Source organism: Phoxinus phoxinus, assembly GCF_949152265.1.
Source record: "Phoxinus phoxinus genome assembly, chromosome: 16".
NCBI classification, from domain to species: domain Eukaryota; kingdom Metazoa; phylum Chordata; class Actinopteri; order Cypriniformes; family Leuciscidae; genus Phoxinus; species Phoxinus phoxinus.
The window spans coordinates 4,186,701-4,203,815 of NC_136891.1; the positions used below are offsets into that span (position 1 = coordinate 4,186,701).

General features: G+C 38.1%; 1 protein-coding gene across 1 annotated transcript in view; it reads left to right on the forward strand.

Annotated features, from left to right (window-relative positions):
- The window catches only part of eva1aa (eva-1 homolog A, regulator of programmed cell death a), a 49,604-nt gene extending 33,573 nt beyond the window's left edge, over positions 1-16,031 (forward strand). Inside the window, exons 6-8 of the mRNA XM_079639589.1 lie at positions 11,420-11,560; positions 12,117-12,266; positions 13,849-16,031. Coding sequence (XP_079495715.1) covers positions 11,420-11,560; positions 12,117-12,266; positions 13,849-14,225 — 668 coding nt within the window. The 3' untranslated portion in view covers positions 14,226-16,031. The remainder of the gene's footprint in view (positions 1-11,419; positions 11,561-12,116; positions 12,267-13,848) is intronic.
- The last annotated feature ends 1,084 nt before the right edge of the window (positions 16,032-17,115 follow it).

Sequence of the window (17,115 nt, forward strand, 5' to 3'; positions counted from 1 at the left end):
TTTCAGTTTCTTACACAAAACTATCAAAAGATGTGAAATATAGTGCATGATCGTATGGACAACTTATAGTTTTATGACGTCTTTGCAAGCTTTTTAAATGTTCAGTCACCATTTATCATAATTGCATATTAGCACAATTCTTTAAACTTCCTCACCTTTTGTTCAAAGGGTGAAAAAGAAAGTCACGAGGGAGAGTAAATGATGACAGAACGTTCATTTTTATGTGAACTATCCCTTTAACTTTAAATTGACTTTAATCCAAAAAGGAAACACAGCCAAAGTAAAGACCGAGAGAGAGAGAGAGAGAGAACGAGTGAGAGAGAAAGAGAGAGAGCGAGAGAGTGCGCGAGAGAGAGAGAGAGAGAGAACGAGTGAGAGAGAGAAAGAGAGAGAATGAGTGAAAGAGAGAGAGGGAGAACGAGAGAGAGAGAGAGAGAGTGAGAGAGAGAGAGAGAACGAGTCAGAGAGAGAGAGAGAGAGAGAGAGAGAACGAGTCAGAGAGAGAGAGAGAAAGAGTCAGAGAGAGAGAGAGAGAGAGAGCGCGAGTAAGAGAGAGGGGGGGCGAGCGAGAGGAAGATCAAAGTTCCAAAGCCACAATGTCCACTGAATGAATCTCTAATGTCACTTCCTGTTTCTTTTTGTCTGGTTTTGTCTTACACACACACACACACTCAAAGCTATACGCCCCTCCAGAGTAACTCCTGCCCCTCTCTGTCGTCTCGCTGGTAGGCTGAACGTGTGTGTGTGTGTGTGTGTGTGTGTGTTCACTGAGGTGATCAGTGCTGCTCTCTCAGCGGAGGGAAAAGCCGTGAATCAGGAGAGCGGCGCTGAAGGAAGAAAGGCAGGAGGTCACATGAGATTCTTGAGGAGATCCGATGTGTGATTAGTGGAGGAGTTTTGGTTTACGTCTCGCCCGTCTGTGTGTGTGACGGCGAACACACACGTGTGCACAGGTAGACGCTGACCGGAGGAGAGGATAAGAGTGTGAGGAACAGATTTTCACCAGCATGTGTTTGTAAGTGTGTTTCTGATTTCATACGCTGTGTGTGTGTGTGTGTGTGTGTGTGTGTGTGTGTGTTTACTGGGTCAAGCATCACTAGTACTATTACTCATAGGAGTTTGTGATTTAAACAAAGCTCATGAAATCAACCATTGTATTTTGGTGCCAGACTCATCCCACACATTTCTACTACAGACAGAACTAACGAGTGTGGACTCCTTTATGTAAACAACCACCTAGCAACCATCCAGAACACCCTAGCAACCACATAGCAACACACATATGTTTACTTGGCTAATTTAGGCCATAACATAGACTTGTATTGTTTCATAAAGCTAATTATATGATTACAAGCTTACCCAACCCTTACCGTAATCTTAAAATAAATCTTTCTGCAGTGTGTGTGTGTGTGTGTGTGTGTGTGTGTGTGTGTGTGTGTGTGTTCATTACTGTTCAAATGTTTAGGGTCAGTAAAATACAAAAAGTGCTTTTATTCAGCAAGGATGCATTAAATTAAACATTTAATTAGTTTAATTAAGTTTCAAAACATTTCTATTTCAAATAAATGCCTTGGTGAGTAGAAGGGACTTTCAAAAGCATTAAAACATTTTACCAACCTCAAACTTTTGAACAATAATGTATGTATAGATAAAACCATTTACAATATTTAAAAAATATTACTTTTATTAACAAACTTTTATTTTATATAAAGTCCACAAAGGAGGGTTTTAGCTCACTTCTAGAAACAATTTTGCTTTCAAGTATAACACACACATACACACACACACCTCACTCACTCACTCATTCACTCACTCTCTCTCTCTCTCACACACACACACACACACTCACACACTCACTCACAGACTCTCTCTCACACTCAATCACACACACACACACACACACTCACTCACACACTCAAACACACACACACACACACACACACACACTCACTAACATACAGACACAGACACACAATCAAACTCTCTCTCACACACACACACACACACACACAGTTACAATGTAATGACAAAGATTCATGTGGAAGTTAAAGATATATGAAGTAGTAAGATGTGTGTGTCTGTGCAGTTACAGATTTACTACACACACATTTTACATCATGTGTGTGCGTGTGTGTGTGTGTGTGTCTTGTTCTCCTTCTCAAGTCTCTTTGTTTCTAAATGAATTTCTTCTGGTGATCTTCTGTTTTGTTTTGTTTTTCTTCATATTCCTCCCCCTTTTTAAATGTGCCGCATCTCTCTCTGGGCTCGGTTCACTCTCTGTGTCCTGAAGGAGGGACTGGTTGAGCAGATGTAGTTAGTTGTACAGATGTTTTCTTCAGCTCTCTCATGTTCACTCCATCATTGAGTGTTGAATGGAGACAGTTTGTCAGAATGGCGAGTTCTGATTGCCGGGGTTTATATATTTCCAGGAGTCAAGGTGCACAGCTTTATATCAGTCCGCCCGGAAGCAAATGTGCATTTACAGCCTTTATTTTCTTCTGAGGAACAACATTTGCTGGATTTGAAGATGTATCTGTGAGGTTCATGGCATCAGATATTCAACATTTTGTTTGAGTTAGTAGTAAATGAATAAAATGTCATGAACATAACTGTACATTATGCATGTCTTCAGGGTTTGATCTGTGAAATCTCCAGTTATTTCCCAGTTTCTTCACTGTTGTCTGTACAGTCATTCACAGACATTGCTGTGTCATTATTTGATGAGTTTTATTGCATGCCCAAAAGTTAAAAAAGTTTATTTAAAATAAAAAAAGAATAATATTTGTATTCATCAAGGATGCATTAGATTAATCAAAAGTGACTGTTAAAACACTTATAACGTTACAAACTGATTTCTGTTTCAAATAAATGCTGATCTTTGGAACTTTCTATTCATCAAATAATCCTGTAAAAATTATCATAGTTTCCACAAAAATATGAAACATGACAACTGTTTTCAAAATTGATAATAATGAGAAAAATGACTTAAATTCTGAAAAATAAATTAAAGTTTAAAATATATTAAAATAGAAAACACTTATTTTAAATTGCAACAATAATTAACATAATAATATTACTACTGTTTTTTGATGTATTTTTTTAATCAAATAAATGCGGTCTTCTTTCAAAAACAGAACCGCTACAGAACTTTAAATGGCCATTAATATCCACAGCGTGTGTGTGTGTGTTTGTGTGTACAGACTTTCATCCCCATTTAAAGACACAGAGAGAATATTTGCAGCATATGTGGATTTATGGGCCAGACTCGTGCCTATTAACACTAATTTGTCGGGACAGAGTTTTGGCACACACACTTTCACCAAACACAGCAATTGAATTCACAGCTTAGTTTTAATCATGCGAGATGCGGGCGCAGCGTGCGCTTATTAAAGCTGCTCACTGTAAACACACGCTTCGCCTCACAGACGTGTTACGAGATCAGTCTCGTTTATAACCTTCAGTGCTTCATGTGTGTGTAAGCTTTATAAGGGCACGTGACAGAGTCAATACACACAACGGTTGATAATGTGTGTGTTATTTCTGAAGATTTACATCAGGAATAAACTAGTCTTCTGTTCTGCAGTTCACATTCATAAACCAGACCAAGCTAGTTTCAAGTCTGGTTATTTTTAAACCACTAAAGCAAGTGCTTGTGTAAAAATGGTAAAATGTTTTATTTCTGTATTATTTTGTATAATGTTTAGATCTTTTGAAGTGCTGGAAAAAGTGTGAAGCTCTTAAAAGTGCTTGAATTTCACTCTCAAAAGGTTTTACGAACCCTGAAATGAATAATGTAAAAACATTCGACTTTTCCTGCCACAATACCATGGTTACGGTTAGCGTTGCTTCTTTAAATCCTTTGTGAATGTTGGTGATTTGTGGACTGAAAAGCCTTCTGTAACTTGTTCGTTCATGGCACAATGTTTCTCCTGGTTTCCACGTCAATATAGACGATATTGTGATATAAAATGGTTTATAACAGAATTCTGTGCGGAAATCAAAATTTGTTTGATTACAAAATAAGTTGATCAGTGAAATAGTAAAAAAAAAAAAATTGTGCACTTTTGTCAGGTAAATAAAGGCTGAAGAGATTTAACAAATCGCATATTCTTGATTTTATTGCATTGTACAAAATGTCCCAATTTTTCTGGATTTGGTGTTGTACTGTAAATTACACACACTCACCACTCCTCAAATGTTCTTATTAATTACATACGTTTTTTTAAAATGAATTATTTTACTCATACAATGAAAAGCCCCATTTTAAATCTCGAGGGAACCATTGGTGAATCAGTTTTCCGGGTTTAGCCGTCATCCCTGCACCGCTCTATAATACTGTGATGTAAAAGCAGCAGATCTCTTGTGATATCTGTGTGTAATGTTCATCATTTGAGGCTGAAACTTCAGGAACACAGTAACACAGAACTGAGCTTTGATTCTTTCAGACTTTCCTCCAGAACTTTGTCTGATTTACTGCAGTTAATGTGTGACTTTCAGCGTGTGTAAATCTACTGGCGCGCGCGCGCGTGTGTGTGTGTGTGTGTTTGGGTATTGTGGGTTTGTCTGCCGTGTCAGCACAAACACAGAGTCAGCGCTGCGTGCGTGTGTGTTCTTTATCAGTGCCAATTCAGTTCAGTAACAATGCCGTAACGTGACTGTGTTTGTCCAGGTGGATCTACAGAGAGAAAACACTATCCATCTCTCTCTCTCTCTCTCTCTCTCTCTCTCTCTCTCTCTCTCTCTCTCTCTCTCTCTCTCTCTCCTCTCTCTCTCCTCTCTCTCTCTCTCTCTCTCTCTCTCTCTCTCTCTCTCTCTCTCTCTCTCTCTCTCTCTCTCTCTTTCTCTCTCTCTCTCTCTCTCTCTACACACAGTGTGCAGAAAAACATTCTTTGGATGTTTCACTGATCTGTCATTTGTGTGTGTGTGTGTTCATCTCTGGGCACTTATGGCCCTGTGCACTCGTAGACATTAAACTCTATTAAAGGACACTTTTAGACCTTGTATATTCAATTTGTCTACTAATCAAATCCAATAGTGTTTATATGCGTGTCACAGGCCATTTTCTGCCATTTAATGTCATTTCCAACACATCTCAATTAATAACATTTTGCAGTGGAAATTACATTTTAAATCTTTTTGCAATAAAATGCTGACCCCTTTGGTCGTGCTACGGCTAGCAATTTACGAATCATACAAAATTAAATCATATTTTCACACATGCTTTGAAACAATTGCAGCTTGAGTGGAAATAGACACAATAAAATATTATAAAAGTATGATTTTTTTTTATATATAATAAATAATAATTATAATATATTGTTATATTTTACTTGATTTTTTTCTTTGTTTTGTTCTCAAATTACATAATATCTCATATTTCACCTCAAGCTTCTCACTGAAATTAAACGGTTTGTTCATTTTCCAAGATTTTTCAAGATTTTAAAAATGATGCATTTCCATATTTTACAGTTGGTCTGCGACAAGAGGACAAGCTTTGAAAATCCAAACAAGGAGTAAAATGAGCCGAAATCATTTCATTTCACTGAGACATTCGCTGATTGTTTACATAAAATAGATAGTAATATGAGATGTGTTGATTTTATACACGAAAAACATGAAAAACAGCACATATAGTTGATATAGGCCAATAGTTGTAGATAGGACCGTTTTCATCTGTCATTCATATAACAAGAAAAACATTGAAATCTAAAAGTGCCTGAAGAAACTTGCATGCGTGTACATGTGTTTACTTTGGGAACAAGATTGGGAGGGAGTTGTTGTCTTTGTTGACCACTTTGACGGCTATGTCGCAACATCTTAATGTCCTTCACATCTGTGTGTGTGTGTGTGTCCTCAAACATTGTTTTCCACAATTGTCTCATACAGAATAGAACCAGTTCTGTGAGGGATCAAGCTGGAATTTTGGCAATTCCCAGAATGCATTCCTGCTGGACGGCGTGCGGGTAAAGCAAACTGTGGGTCAGTACAGTGAAACCGGAGTCTGAACGCGTAACGTTAGTGCCTGGTTATTTTAAAGGCTCATAAAACCTGCTGCGTGTTTTTACCTTTTCCACTGAGGCATCATTGAAAAAGTGTTTCTCTCGAGTGCTTTGATGTTAAACAATTACTTTTGTGTTGATGTTCAGTGACTATAGGAGGACAAAACACACATTTACTGACCTTCCCTCCATCATATGACTTTCATCTTGACTTTTCATCGTAGTCCTTCTCTGTCTTTCCATTGCATCTGAAAGACTGCGAAAGAGCTGAGAGTTTTCATGCGAGGATCTAATATTAGCTCTGCAATGATAACAGCTGTCTCTTTTCTTCTTTATATATATACACACACACACACACGGCACACAAAGGTCTTCAATGCTCTCTTGACACTGAGAAGGGAGTATCTGTGGAAGTCCACTTGACATCATTGAAGCATTAAAATAACTCTAAACCCTCAATTTAATTTGTTGTGTTATGATATTTAATGTGAAAAAATCTTGTTTTGCCATTTTTAATGTCTTTTAAACTGATAATTGACCGTTGGCAAAGACCCGCCACCTTTAGTTACTGTTGCTATGTCCAACAAGCTACGCTTCTCTCACGCCACATGTTCTCACAGTGAAAAATACATCGCGGAGCAGAGAGGACACTGACAACACACTGACAGACGGGACAGACCAGGTTACTTTTGATATTAAACAAAGTCTCAACTTTCAAATATGGTCATTTTTTTAAAGAAATTTAAACAATAAATACCGTTTTTGGCTCTTACATGTGTCTGACAGATCGCTGTAGAGCCTCAGTTAAAGCCGCTCGTGAACCGATCATCTCTTCCTTCTAGTTCATTTATAGCATTAAATAAACATGAATGAACATAAGAAGGAATGTTGTTTTAACCGTGGAAAGACGTCAGTAAACTCCGCTTCTCAAGTTCAAATCCTCCCATGTTAATCTACTAACTCTCCTGACTGCTTTGTCGGACAAAATGGCGGATAGCGGATTATGATTGGACAGACCACTTGTCAATCAAACTCCCTGCGAACTGTCAATTGTATTGTAACAGTCACGTTGATGTACTTTATACCTGAGCAACTGCTTAATAACTCCTGAAATGAATCAAACTCAATAAGAATGCCTTTTCGCCATGTTTGTTCCCGTGAAATGATGAATTTATGTACATTATATACAAAGTTCTGTCATGAAACTCTAGATGGCACATGCTGATTGGCCCTTAAAGGGATAGTTCACCCAAAAACTGCTGATGGACCCCATTGACTTTAGTATTTCTTTTCAATACTATGGAAGCCAATGGGGTCCATCAACTGTTTGGTTACCCATATTCTTCAAAATATCATCTTTTGTGTTCAGCAGAAGAAAGAAATTCATAACGGTTTGGAAGTTTTTTTTTTAGTGAACTATCCCTTTAACTCAATCTGCTTACAATCCCAGCATTCTCTATAGGGCACATCTGATTATATCCTGATGTATCAGTAGCCAATGAGCTCGCTGCTCAACCTTCAAATACTTTTTCAGCATTTTCTGTAGCAGTGCAGCGCACTTTCAGAAACCCTCCACCTCCCCCAGCTCCACCTGTATAGATAACGGGTAATTTATGTTTGCTATATTGTACAGTAGCATGTCTTACTTGCTCACATCAGTGTGTCGTGTGTGTATTGGCTGTCCCATAGCAGCAGATCTATTCTGCCAAGACCAAACATATCAACATTGTCATGACAAAAATATAACTGAAAATATGTGCAAAATATGCAAAACCATTTTTACACCCTTCAGCTTTAAGGAGAGGATCAGGAATGTCTGTCCTACACAGGGAGTTTTATATTGTACAAGAGCATAAACATCACAATTAAAGATTACGCTGACTGAGACTAAACACTGTTACACAACAACAAACACAACACTGCCCAATATCCCCTCCTACACCTGCTCTAATGAAAGACAGTGAAGCAAACAGTGTTTCTCTAAACACTAACACACACACACGTTACACCATCATTCACTCATCAGCGCCTGCCATGAAAATGCCATTGGGTTCTAAAGGTCAACAGATGTGTGTGTGTGTGTGTCTGTGTGAGCATGCGAGCGAACAAGTGTGTGGTTCAGGTATTCCTTGTGTTGTGGGGACCAAACGAGAATTGTAGTATGTGACCCTGGATCACAAAACCAGTCACGAGTCGCACGGGTATATCTGTGGCAATAGCCAACAATACATTGTATGGGTCAAAATTATCGATTTTTCTTTTATGCCAAAAATCATTAGGATATTAAGTAAAGATCATGTTCCATGAAAATATTTAGTAAATTTCCTACCGTAAATATATAAAACATGTATTTTTGTGAGTGAATGCAGCACAATCGTGAACATAAATGCACAACTTTAAAGGAGATTTTCTCAATGTTTCGATTTTTTTGCCCCCTCGGAATCCAGATTTGCAATAGTTGTATCTCGACCAAATATTGTCCTATCCTAACAAATCATACATCAATGGAAAGCTTATTTATTCCGCTTTTAGGTGATGTATAAATCTCATATTCCATATTCTGTGAAGAAATTTTCCATGTGTAGAATCATTTTTCCATGATCACTGTCTGCACGTGAAAACATGTTTCTATGCTGTTGCTGGGATGTTCTGGGTGGAAACAAGGAAAAACGAATAAGACACACACACAATCTCTCCTCTATGAACTTTAATTCTTTTTTGTGCTTTGTTTGCACACTGATACTGAATCTCAATAGCACTTTCTGTGGTTTCAGGATGTGTGTGTTGTATGCGGTTTGGCTGGTGTTCTGTTCATTGATGTCTTACACACACAGACAGATTGCTGTAGTTATTAGAAGATCTCTATTTGAGCAGCAAGGACTCCAGCTGTCCCAGAATGCCACACTTCAGTGAGTTAAGTGTGTCTGTTTCCTGCACAAATCAGCATACGGCACATAATAGAGTTGTACTATGCCAGAGAAAACACACAACACACACATTTTGAGGTCTGGAATGGTTTAGTTTGACTCTGATGACAGGAATATTTCCATGTTGATTCGTCCACTGTTCTCTGTTCTCTCTTTTTTCCCTTTGTGTTTAAACAAAAAGTGTGTGATTTCTGTGGCACTCGTCTCCAAACAGAATTGCAAAAACAGTGACTGTTTTCAGACTCCCCTTGTCTTCCATTGGTTGGTTAATCCCATAGCCCCGCCCCCAAACTCACGCCATTGGTTGAGTCAGTGTTGCTGCATTGTAAAATATTATTTTAATGATTTGTATCACAACTTTTTATCTTTTGTCAAATCAACTTATAGTTAATGTGGTTCAGATAACATAATCTTTTGAATTTCTATTTATTAAACCAAATCTCCTTCATTGTATTAACTCAAATTTGTAATTTCAATGAACTCAAAATTTTAAGGCAACCAGGTAACTTTCTTTTTTAAGTTAAACCAACAATATTTTTTACAGTGCGTGTTGTACTGGTTAAGGTACTGATGTTTTGATAGCTCAATACCTCAGAGGATGCTCATTCACAGTTCACAAGACTTCTCTGAGATCTCCGTTAAGAACATGTTCATGTTGGAGCCGATAGCCTCGTGGGCAGCGTCTGACATATAGAGTCCCGGCTCGAGGACCTTTGCCAATCCTCATCCCCTCTCTCCCCCTTCCTGTCTATCCTCTATACGCTCCTTTCCAATAAAGGCAAAGAGACCTTTGTCTCACATGTCTTTAAAATTCTTTTGGAGAAATAAAAATAGACACAAATTGGCTGACATACAGGATAGAGCTGTAAAATTGATGCATAACCCCATTTGGTCTTTGGTTTTGGAATTTGATGAGACATTTCTGAAATCGTGTTGAGTCTTGGCAAAGCTGAGCACATTTTGAGATTCCTTCTGAAACTAGACTATATTTGAGGATTTCATTTGTGATTCTTTTTTCTTTAAACACACACACACACACACACACACACACACACACACACACACACACGTACGTATATATATATACATAAGCTCACATGTGCCTCAAATTACCCCCAATCAGTGTGTGGACTGTAATTGCTCCAGGGGCATTACGCACACACACAGAGAGAGAGAGAGAGAGAGAGAGAGAGAGAGAGAGAGAGAGAAAGAGTGATTGTTGTGTCAGTCCTTTAGTTCGACCTCCCTCAGAGAAAGTGTGTGTGTGCATGTAGAATAACTCAGTCATCATCAGTAACTGGCAGGAGAGAGAGAGAGAGAGATAGAGAGAGAGAGAGAGAGAGAGAGAGTCCTCAGGCTGTTTCCAGACTCTCTAGAGTTTAACTGAAACCTGTTTCGCTAAATTTGGTGCCATGTTTATTCAGAGAGGGTTTAAAATAAATGGTGTGTGTGTGTGTGTGTGTGTGTGTGTGTGTGTGTGTGTGTGTGTGTGTGTGTGTGTGTGTGTGTGTGTGTGTGTATTTTTCACACAAACCAGACCTCTCTGCCTGACTGTTGCAGGGCCATTGGCAGCCCGTTTAGGGGTGTAAGCAGCAAATACGTTTATTTCATTAATATTATTTCCATTCAATGATTTAATTTTATAGTTATGTATAATAATATGTTATATATGATAATGTAAGTGATATAATATAGTACTGTACACTACCGTTCAAATCCTTGAGGTCATTAAAAATTAAATAATTGAAAGCAATGAATACTTTTATTCAGCAAAGACTACTAAAACAAAAGTTACAGTGAATATATTTATAATGTTACAAAATAGTTCTATTTCAAATAGATATTTTGCACTTCTGTTCATCAATGGATCAGTTATATAAAGCATAAAAGATGGATAAATATAAAGCAGCACAATTGTTTTCAACATTGATAATAATCAGAAGTTGTATATTTGTTAAAGCTCTATCTAGGCCAATATTCACTTAATTGGTCCTGTTTTTAGATTAACTCCTAACAAAAAGTTATCAAATGTAATTAGGTTTTTTTCAGATCAGTTGGCAGATATGAACCAGTACATTTAATGGGACCCGTAATAAAGTCTTATGAGCGTAAAACATCACAAAACTTAATCAAACGTAATCAAACTCCAGTGATAGAGTCACTATAACTTAAACAAATCCTTACTACTCAACTGATTTCAGGACGTTTATATTCCCCAGTATCTGGGATCTAATCTGTCAAATTAGCCAATTTGTGGTCGTTTTGTCCACTCTTCCAGTTTTAGACCCTGATGACTGCCACTATATTTTCCATTTGTTTCACTGCACAAAGACGCTCTTGTTTTTCTGTGTGTATGTTGGACGGACTCGTGGTCGCAGCGGAGGGAATGGCATCTCTAATGCATTGTTAGTGTGTGTGTACGGGGGTAGAAAGGTGATTTATGAGTAGAAATATGTTTTTGGGTGAATTATTGAATTATGTGTTTCTCTGCAGTCCCAAAGAAACTCGTGCAGGAGTCGGTTTCCAGGCATCCGTCGTTCCCCTCTCCCCCATCAGTGCCTCATGACCCCAACGTGGTGGGAGACAGCGCCCCTCCTGACGGGACCCCGTCTCTGACCTCGGACTCCGCGCCAGGTGAGAAACAGACCATAATATCTGACCCTAAACACACACAACCTCAGCAGAAGTTCTGACTGGAATCAGCTTAATGGCGATGATCGGAAACCACACACACTCTCTGTGTGCAGATGCTGTTGTGAACAGAATCGGACTAAAGATAAAACACCCACAATGCATTTCCTATGAGCGGAGACTGTAAAAACAAATTTAAGAAGCCTATAATTTCAGCTTTCTTTAGATGAGTTTCTTTCCAGAACATTCTTTTAGGTCAAGACACTCTGTTAAAGTTCGGTTAATATCTAAGTTGAAAAATTCATAATGTTCATGACACAAGATGATGGTTGAGTAGATGATGACAGCATTATCATTTTTCGAGTGAACTTTTCCATTGACACCACATATGCACACACACAATGAGAACATGTTGATGAATTATTGATGTAAATCCAACTTACTCTTTTGTTTATTCCCAGACATAAAAGCTTGGGAGGTTTTAACCAACCATAGCGTTCTGTTTTGTAACAATCTCATGTTGATGTTGGTGATGATGAGTGTGTGCATTTGATGGCAGGGAAGTCGACGCGAGGCCGGAGTTCTGGTCCTTATTCGGAAAAGCCGGATCCGTCTGGAGAAAGCGATCCGAACCCAACCGTCTCCACCGTGAGCAGACCAGACATGGCTCTCATCAGCAGCATGCTGACGGCCTACACCTACATCACAGGTACAACACACACATCTGAGTGCATCTCTGAATGCAAACACTTGATGAACTCAAACTCAAAAACATATATTCATTATTGAGTCAGCAGGATCTCGTTCTTAAGGAAATACAAATGTGTGCTTGCATGTTATGTAAAAATCTGGGGTTTTTTTAACAAAGATAATTTTAAATCATATACAACTCACTTAGTAATAACCCACAGCTATTCCAATTTTACTAAGTATTTGTGATGGACAAAGTTTGGGGTCGGTAAGATTTTTTAGACTGCATTTATTTGGTCAAAAATACAGTTAACCAGTAATATTGTGAAATATTATTATAATTTAAAATAACTGTTTTCTATTTGAATATATTTTCAAATGTAATTTATTCCTGTGATGCAAAGCTGAATTTTCAGCATCATTACTCCAGTCTTCAGTGTCACATGATCCTTCAGAAATCAGTATAATATGATGAGTTGCTGCTCAAGAAACATTTCTGATTATAATCAATGTTGAAAACAGTTGTGCTGCTTCATATTATTGTTGAATCAAACCTGTAGTTTGTTAGTTTCTTTCATCTGTTGAACACAAAATAAGATATTTTAAAGAATGTTGGTAACCAGACAGTTGACGTATCCATTGACTTTCATAGTGGTTTTTCCCTACTATGGAAGTATAATCAACTGTTTGATTACCAACATTCTTCAAAATATCTTTTTTTTTTTTTTCAACAGAAGAAAGAAACTTGTACAGGTTTGGAACAACATGAGACAAAATGACAGAATTTATATTTTTTTGAGTGAACTATCCCTTTAAGAAAGTAATGCCTGGTTCAGATCACACGATTTTTTGGTCTGTTACAAGTTAGGGTGTGTCAGATTATGCCGATTTTGACTCTTGTCGTGTCGTGGACAAGAAACATGTCAGACTACACTTTGCTTTCCGACCAGCCATTGCATCTCACACACATTCACTCGCACACATACATACGCACTCACTCTCTCACACACACACACACACTCTCTCGTGCTTACTCACTCACTCACTCACTCACTCACACAAACGCACACATGCTCACTCACACGCGCACACACGCGCGCACACACACATACACACACTCACTCACTCTCGCTCACTCACTAGCGCACACAAACACTCTCTCGTGCTCACTCTCTCTCTCTCTCACACACACACACACACACACACACACACACACACACACACACACACACACACAAACGCATACATGCTCACTCACACACACACACACACACACTTACTCTCACTCTCGCTCACGCACTAGCGCACACACACTCACTCACTCTCGTCGTGGAGGACCGGGAAAAAAATTACTTTTTGTCGTGATGTCGTGAAGCATCGCAGACATGACGTAGGTTGTTGCCCACTACGACACACACTATACGAGATGAAACGATCGGATCTTGCGTTTCTACGCCCGTTGTCGTTTACGAATCCCCACGACACCCTACGTCAAACGAATCGTGCCAAAATCGTGTAATCTGAACCACGCATAAATGGCTCAATTTTGCTTCCATGTTGTCTTGAAAAGTGTTTTCTCTCTCTCTCTCTCTCCATCACAGAGCACCCGGAGGGATGTGCGCTGTTTTTCATGTGCGGTGTGTGCGCGGGTCTGTTCCTCACACTCTTTGCGCTGGTGGTTCAGATTTCCTGCCGTACGGACTGTAAACGCCATCACCGCGTCGCTAAGAAGCGCCCAGGACCCGCGGACTCTGCCAGCGACAGCAGCGACTCTGATTCGGACTGGGACTCGAGCTCAGACCTGTCGGCCCGCCGGCACCGGCGCTTCGAGCGCACGCTCAACACCAACATCTTCACGTCGGCGGAGGAGCTGGAGCGAGCGCAGCGGCTGGAGGAGAGAGAGCGGATCATACGGGAAATCTGGATGAACGGACAGCCCGACGTCCCGGGAACGCGTAGCCTGAATCGCTACTATTAGATCGGACACATCCAGATGTGAAGCTACTACCAGGAGTTTCCTGAACGCTGAAGCGAGTTCCCCGTGTGGCATTAAACTGCACATTTCCTTTGCAGTGGGAAAAAGCTCTTGGTCGCGCCGTGATTTATCCGTAACCTTCGCTATGCAGAGGTGAAAGGTCAAACGCTGCGTTCCCACCGGTCGGACGTGGAAATATTCCTACATCTCGCTGTTGTGAATTTACCCAAGTTGGAAGTGTCGTTCCGCTGAACTTCCAAGTAGGAAGTTGGACATTCCGATTTTTAGTGCAGCTGAAGCTAAGGCTCATGGGAGATGTAGTTCACTCGAGTCTATAGGCAGCTCTGAGAGGTGTGATAAGCTCTAAGCACTGTGATTGGTCCTTCACTCTGCCTGTCAAACAGTGAGGACCGCCTCCTGTAGGGAGAGGCGTCGCCTAATTAAGTGCCTTCCAGTTTGATCTGACAAAATACACATATACAGTGGGACTAAAACATATTTGGACACTTGCCCATATCTGAATGTCATTGCATTAGCAAACAAATATAACAAACCAAGCTGCGTTTCCAAACAAATGATGCTAGAGCTTCACCTTTCTGCATCACAACAAGTGTCACAATGCATTTTTCGGTAACACTTTTAAAAAATGTTCCATTTGTTAACATGAGCGAACAATGAAATATATTTTAAAGCATTTATTAATCTCAGTTAATGTTAATTTCGACATTTACTAATACATTATTCAAATAATTGAATGAAAATTTTTATGAGAAAAAAAATCTTTAAAATCTGTTAAGATTATTTATGGAGTTAAAATGAACTAACAATGAACAGTTTTTTTTATTAACTAACGTTAACAAAGATTAATAAATACTGTAACATGTATTGCACATTGTTATAATTTTAGTTAATACATGGGACCTTATTAAAAGTGTTACCCATATTTCATATTTATCACTAGATAATTAAATAATCTATCATATTTTTTATGTTTTGCTTAAAGTCTGCTAATGCTGCCATCCTTTAAAATAAGTGCAACTTGGTTTGATATTTTACCATCAAATGCAATGACATTTGTACATTTTTAAGGGTGACTTAAGTGTCCATATGTGTGTGTGTATATGTGGACATCCCAGCCTTAAGGAAATTATTTTATATTTAAAAAGTTTTTGATACCACTATTTTTTTGGATGAATTATTTTTCTACTGATTGCTCAGGGATGCAATCCAAGTGTTCTGTGTATAATCTTCTGTTCTTAACGGGGACGAGAGACATTCAGATGTTCCTGCATATATGCAACCGTAGCCTCAAAGAGGTTCTTATAGGAACGTGATGCACATCAGCGTCGTGCCTTACACACACACAACACGGTTAATCACGCAATGACTTTATTCAACGCTTTCTGTGTGTTACGACTGTGGTTAATGTGTTTCAGTTTCTGTTACATGACATGATTGCTCAGAATTAATTCTGATGATACTAAAGCATAAATAACTTACTTTACGTTCTTAAAAATAAAGGTTTTGTAAAAAAGTACTACAGGTAGACAGACCACTAATTACCTTTCCGTATTGCATTGTGACTTAGAAATGTTTAACATGTAAAGTGGGCATCATCTTATTGAACCCTCTGGTGCTCTTCGCATGGTGGTCAAAAATGACCTTTTTTTTTTTATTTCAATGAAAGGAATGTACAATTTTTTAGTTCGATGACGTTTTTTATTTAATATTTTGTATTTTGGGGGGATTTTATTGTACTAAATTATATTTATGCAGTAGTTATAATCCATTTATTCACTTTTTTAGCATAGAAATTAAAATGAAATGTCCAGCTTAAACTGTAGTAAATCTTAAGTTTGGAAAAAGTAAAAAAAGTTTTAAAAAGTGAACTTAAAGTTATAGAATTATTAATATTTTTTTATGAAAAATTCACAAAAATTGTATTTTCTATTTTTATATGAATTACGGTATATATTTTCCAATACACTTTTTACTCTAAAACTGCGAGAAAATCAAAGCCATAAATCTAAACAAGTTGTGTTTTAAATTTAAAGGGTAACTAAACACTAAACCAACTTCTTTTAGTTAATGATCTGTAAGAATGGAGCTTCATAAATGCTGTTCATTGATTCGAGTACTTTTTTTAACATTTGAGTATAAAGTGTTTTAATTTTCAAATATATGGTGTAAAAACGTCTGAGTGCTGCCCTCTTCAGGTTAAACGGAATCTCCTGAAGTAGGGGTACTCTCTGACGTAGGGTACTCTGTGACGCTACTCTGCCACGCCCCTGGCAGCCCCTGGTATAAAAGCATCTGCTTCCGTCAACACCAGAGCGAGTCAGGAGTTGGAAATTGATATCTCAAAAAATTAGCTTTCAGTAAGATTTTGTTTGGGCGCAGTACCAAACACTTCCACTAGATGATTGTCGCTTCAGATTCATTTCCAATGCGCTCATTTTTGACTATGAACAGTACATGTGACTATTTTTTTTCAGGACCATTGAACCTTTTCGATTCATGTCCATAATTTTTTTTTTGTGCGTGTTCACATAGCAAGTGCAAAAACCTTTACCAAGTGTCATACCATTCTAATAAAATAAATAAATTAAAAAAAGTACAATTTTTGGGTCAAAAATGTTTGAAGGGCACCAGAGGGTTAATATGCTCAGAAATGTAATATTATATCAAAAGAAATTTAGGCCCCATAAAAAAAAGTCAAAAGAAAATGTGGTCAAGAACTCAGCAGGTGGTAAAAAAAAAAATATATATATATATATTAAATATAAAAAATATTAAATAAGACATTATACATTTTAAGATCAAATGGCTCATAAATGAATAAATAAATAATTATATATATATATTTCATTTTCAGCAATACCTAAAATTAGGG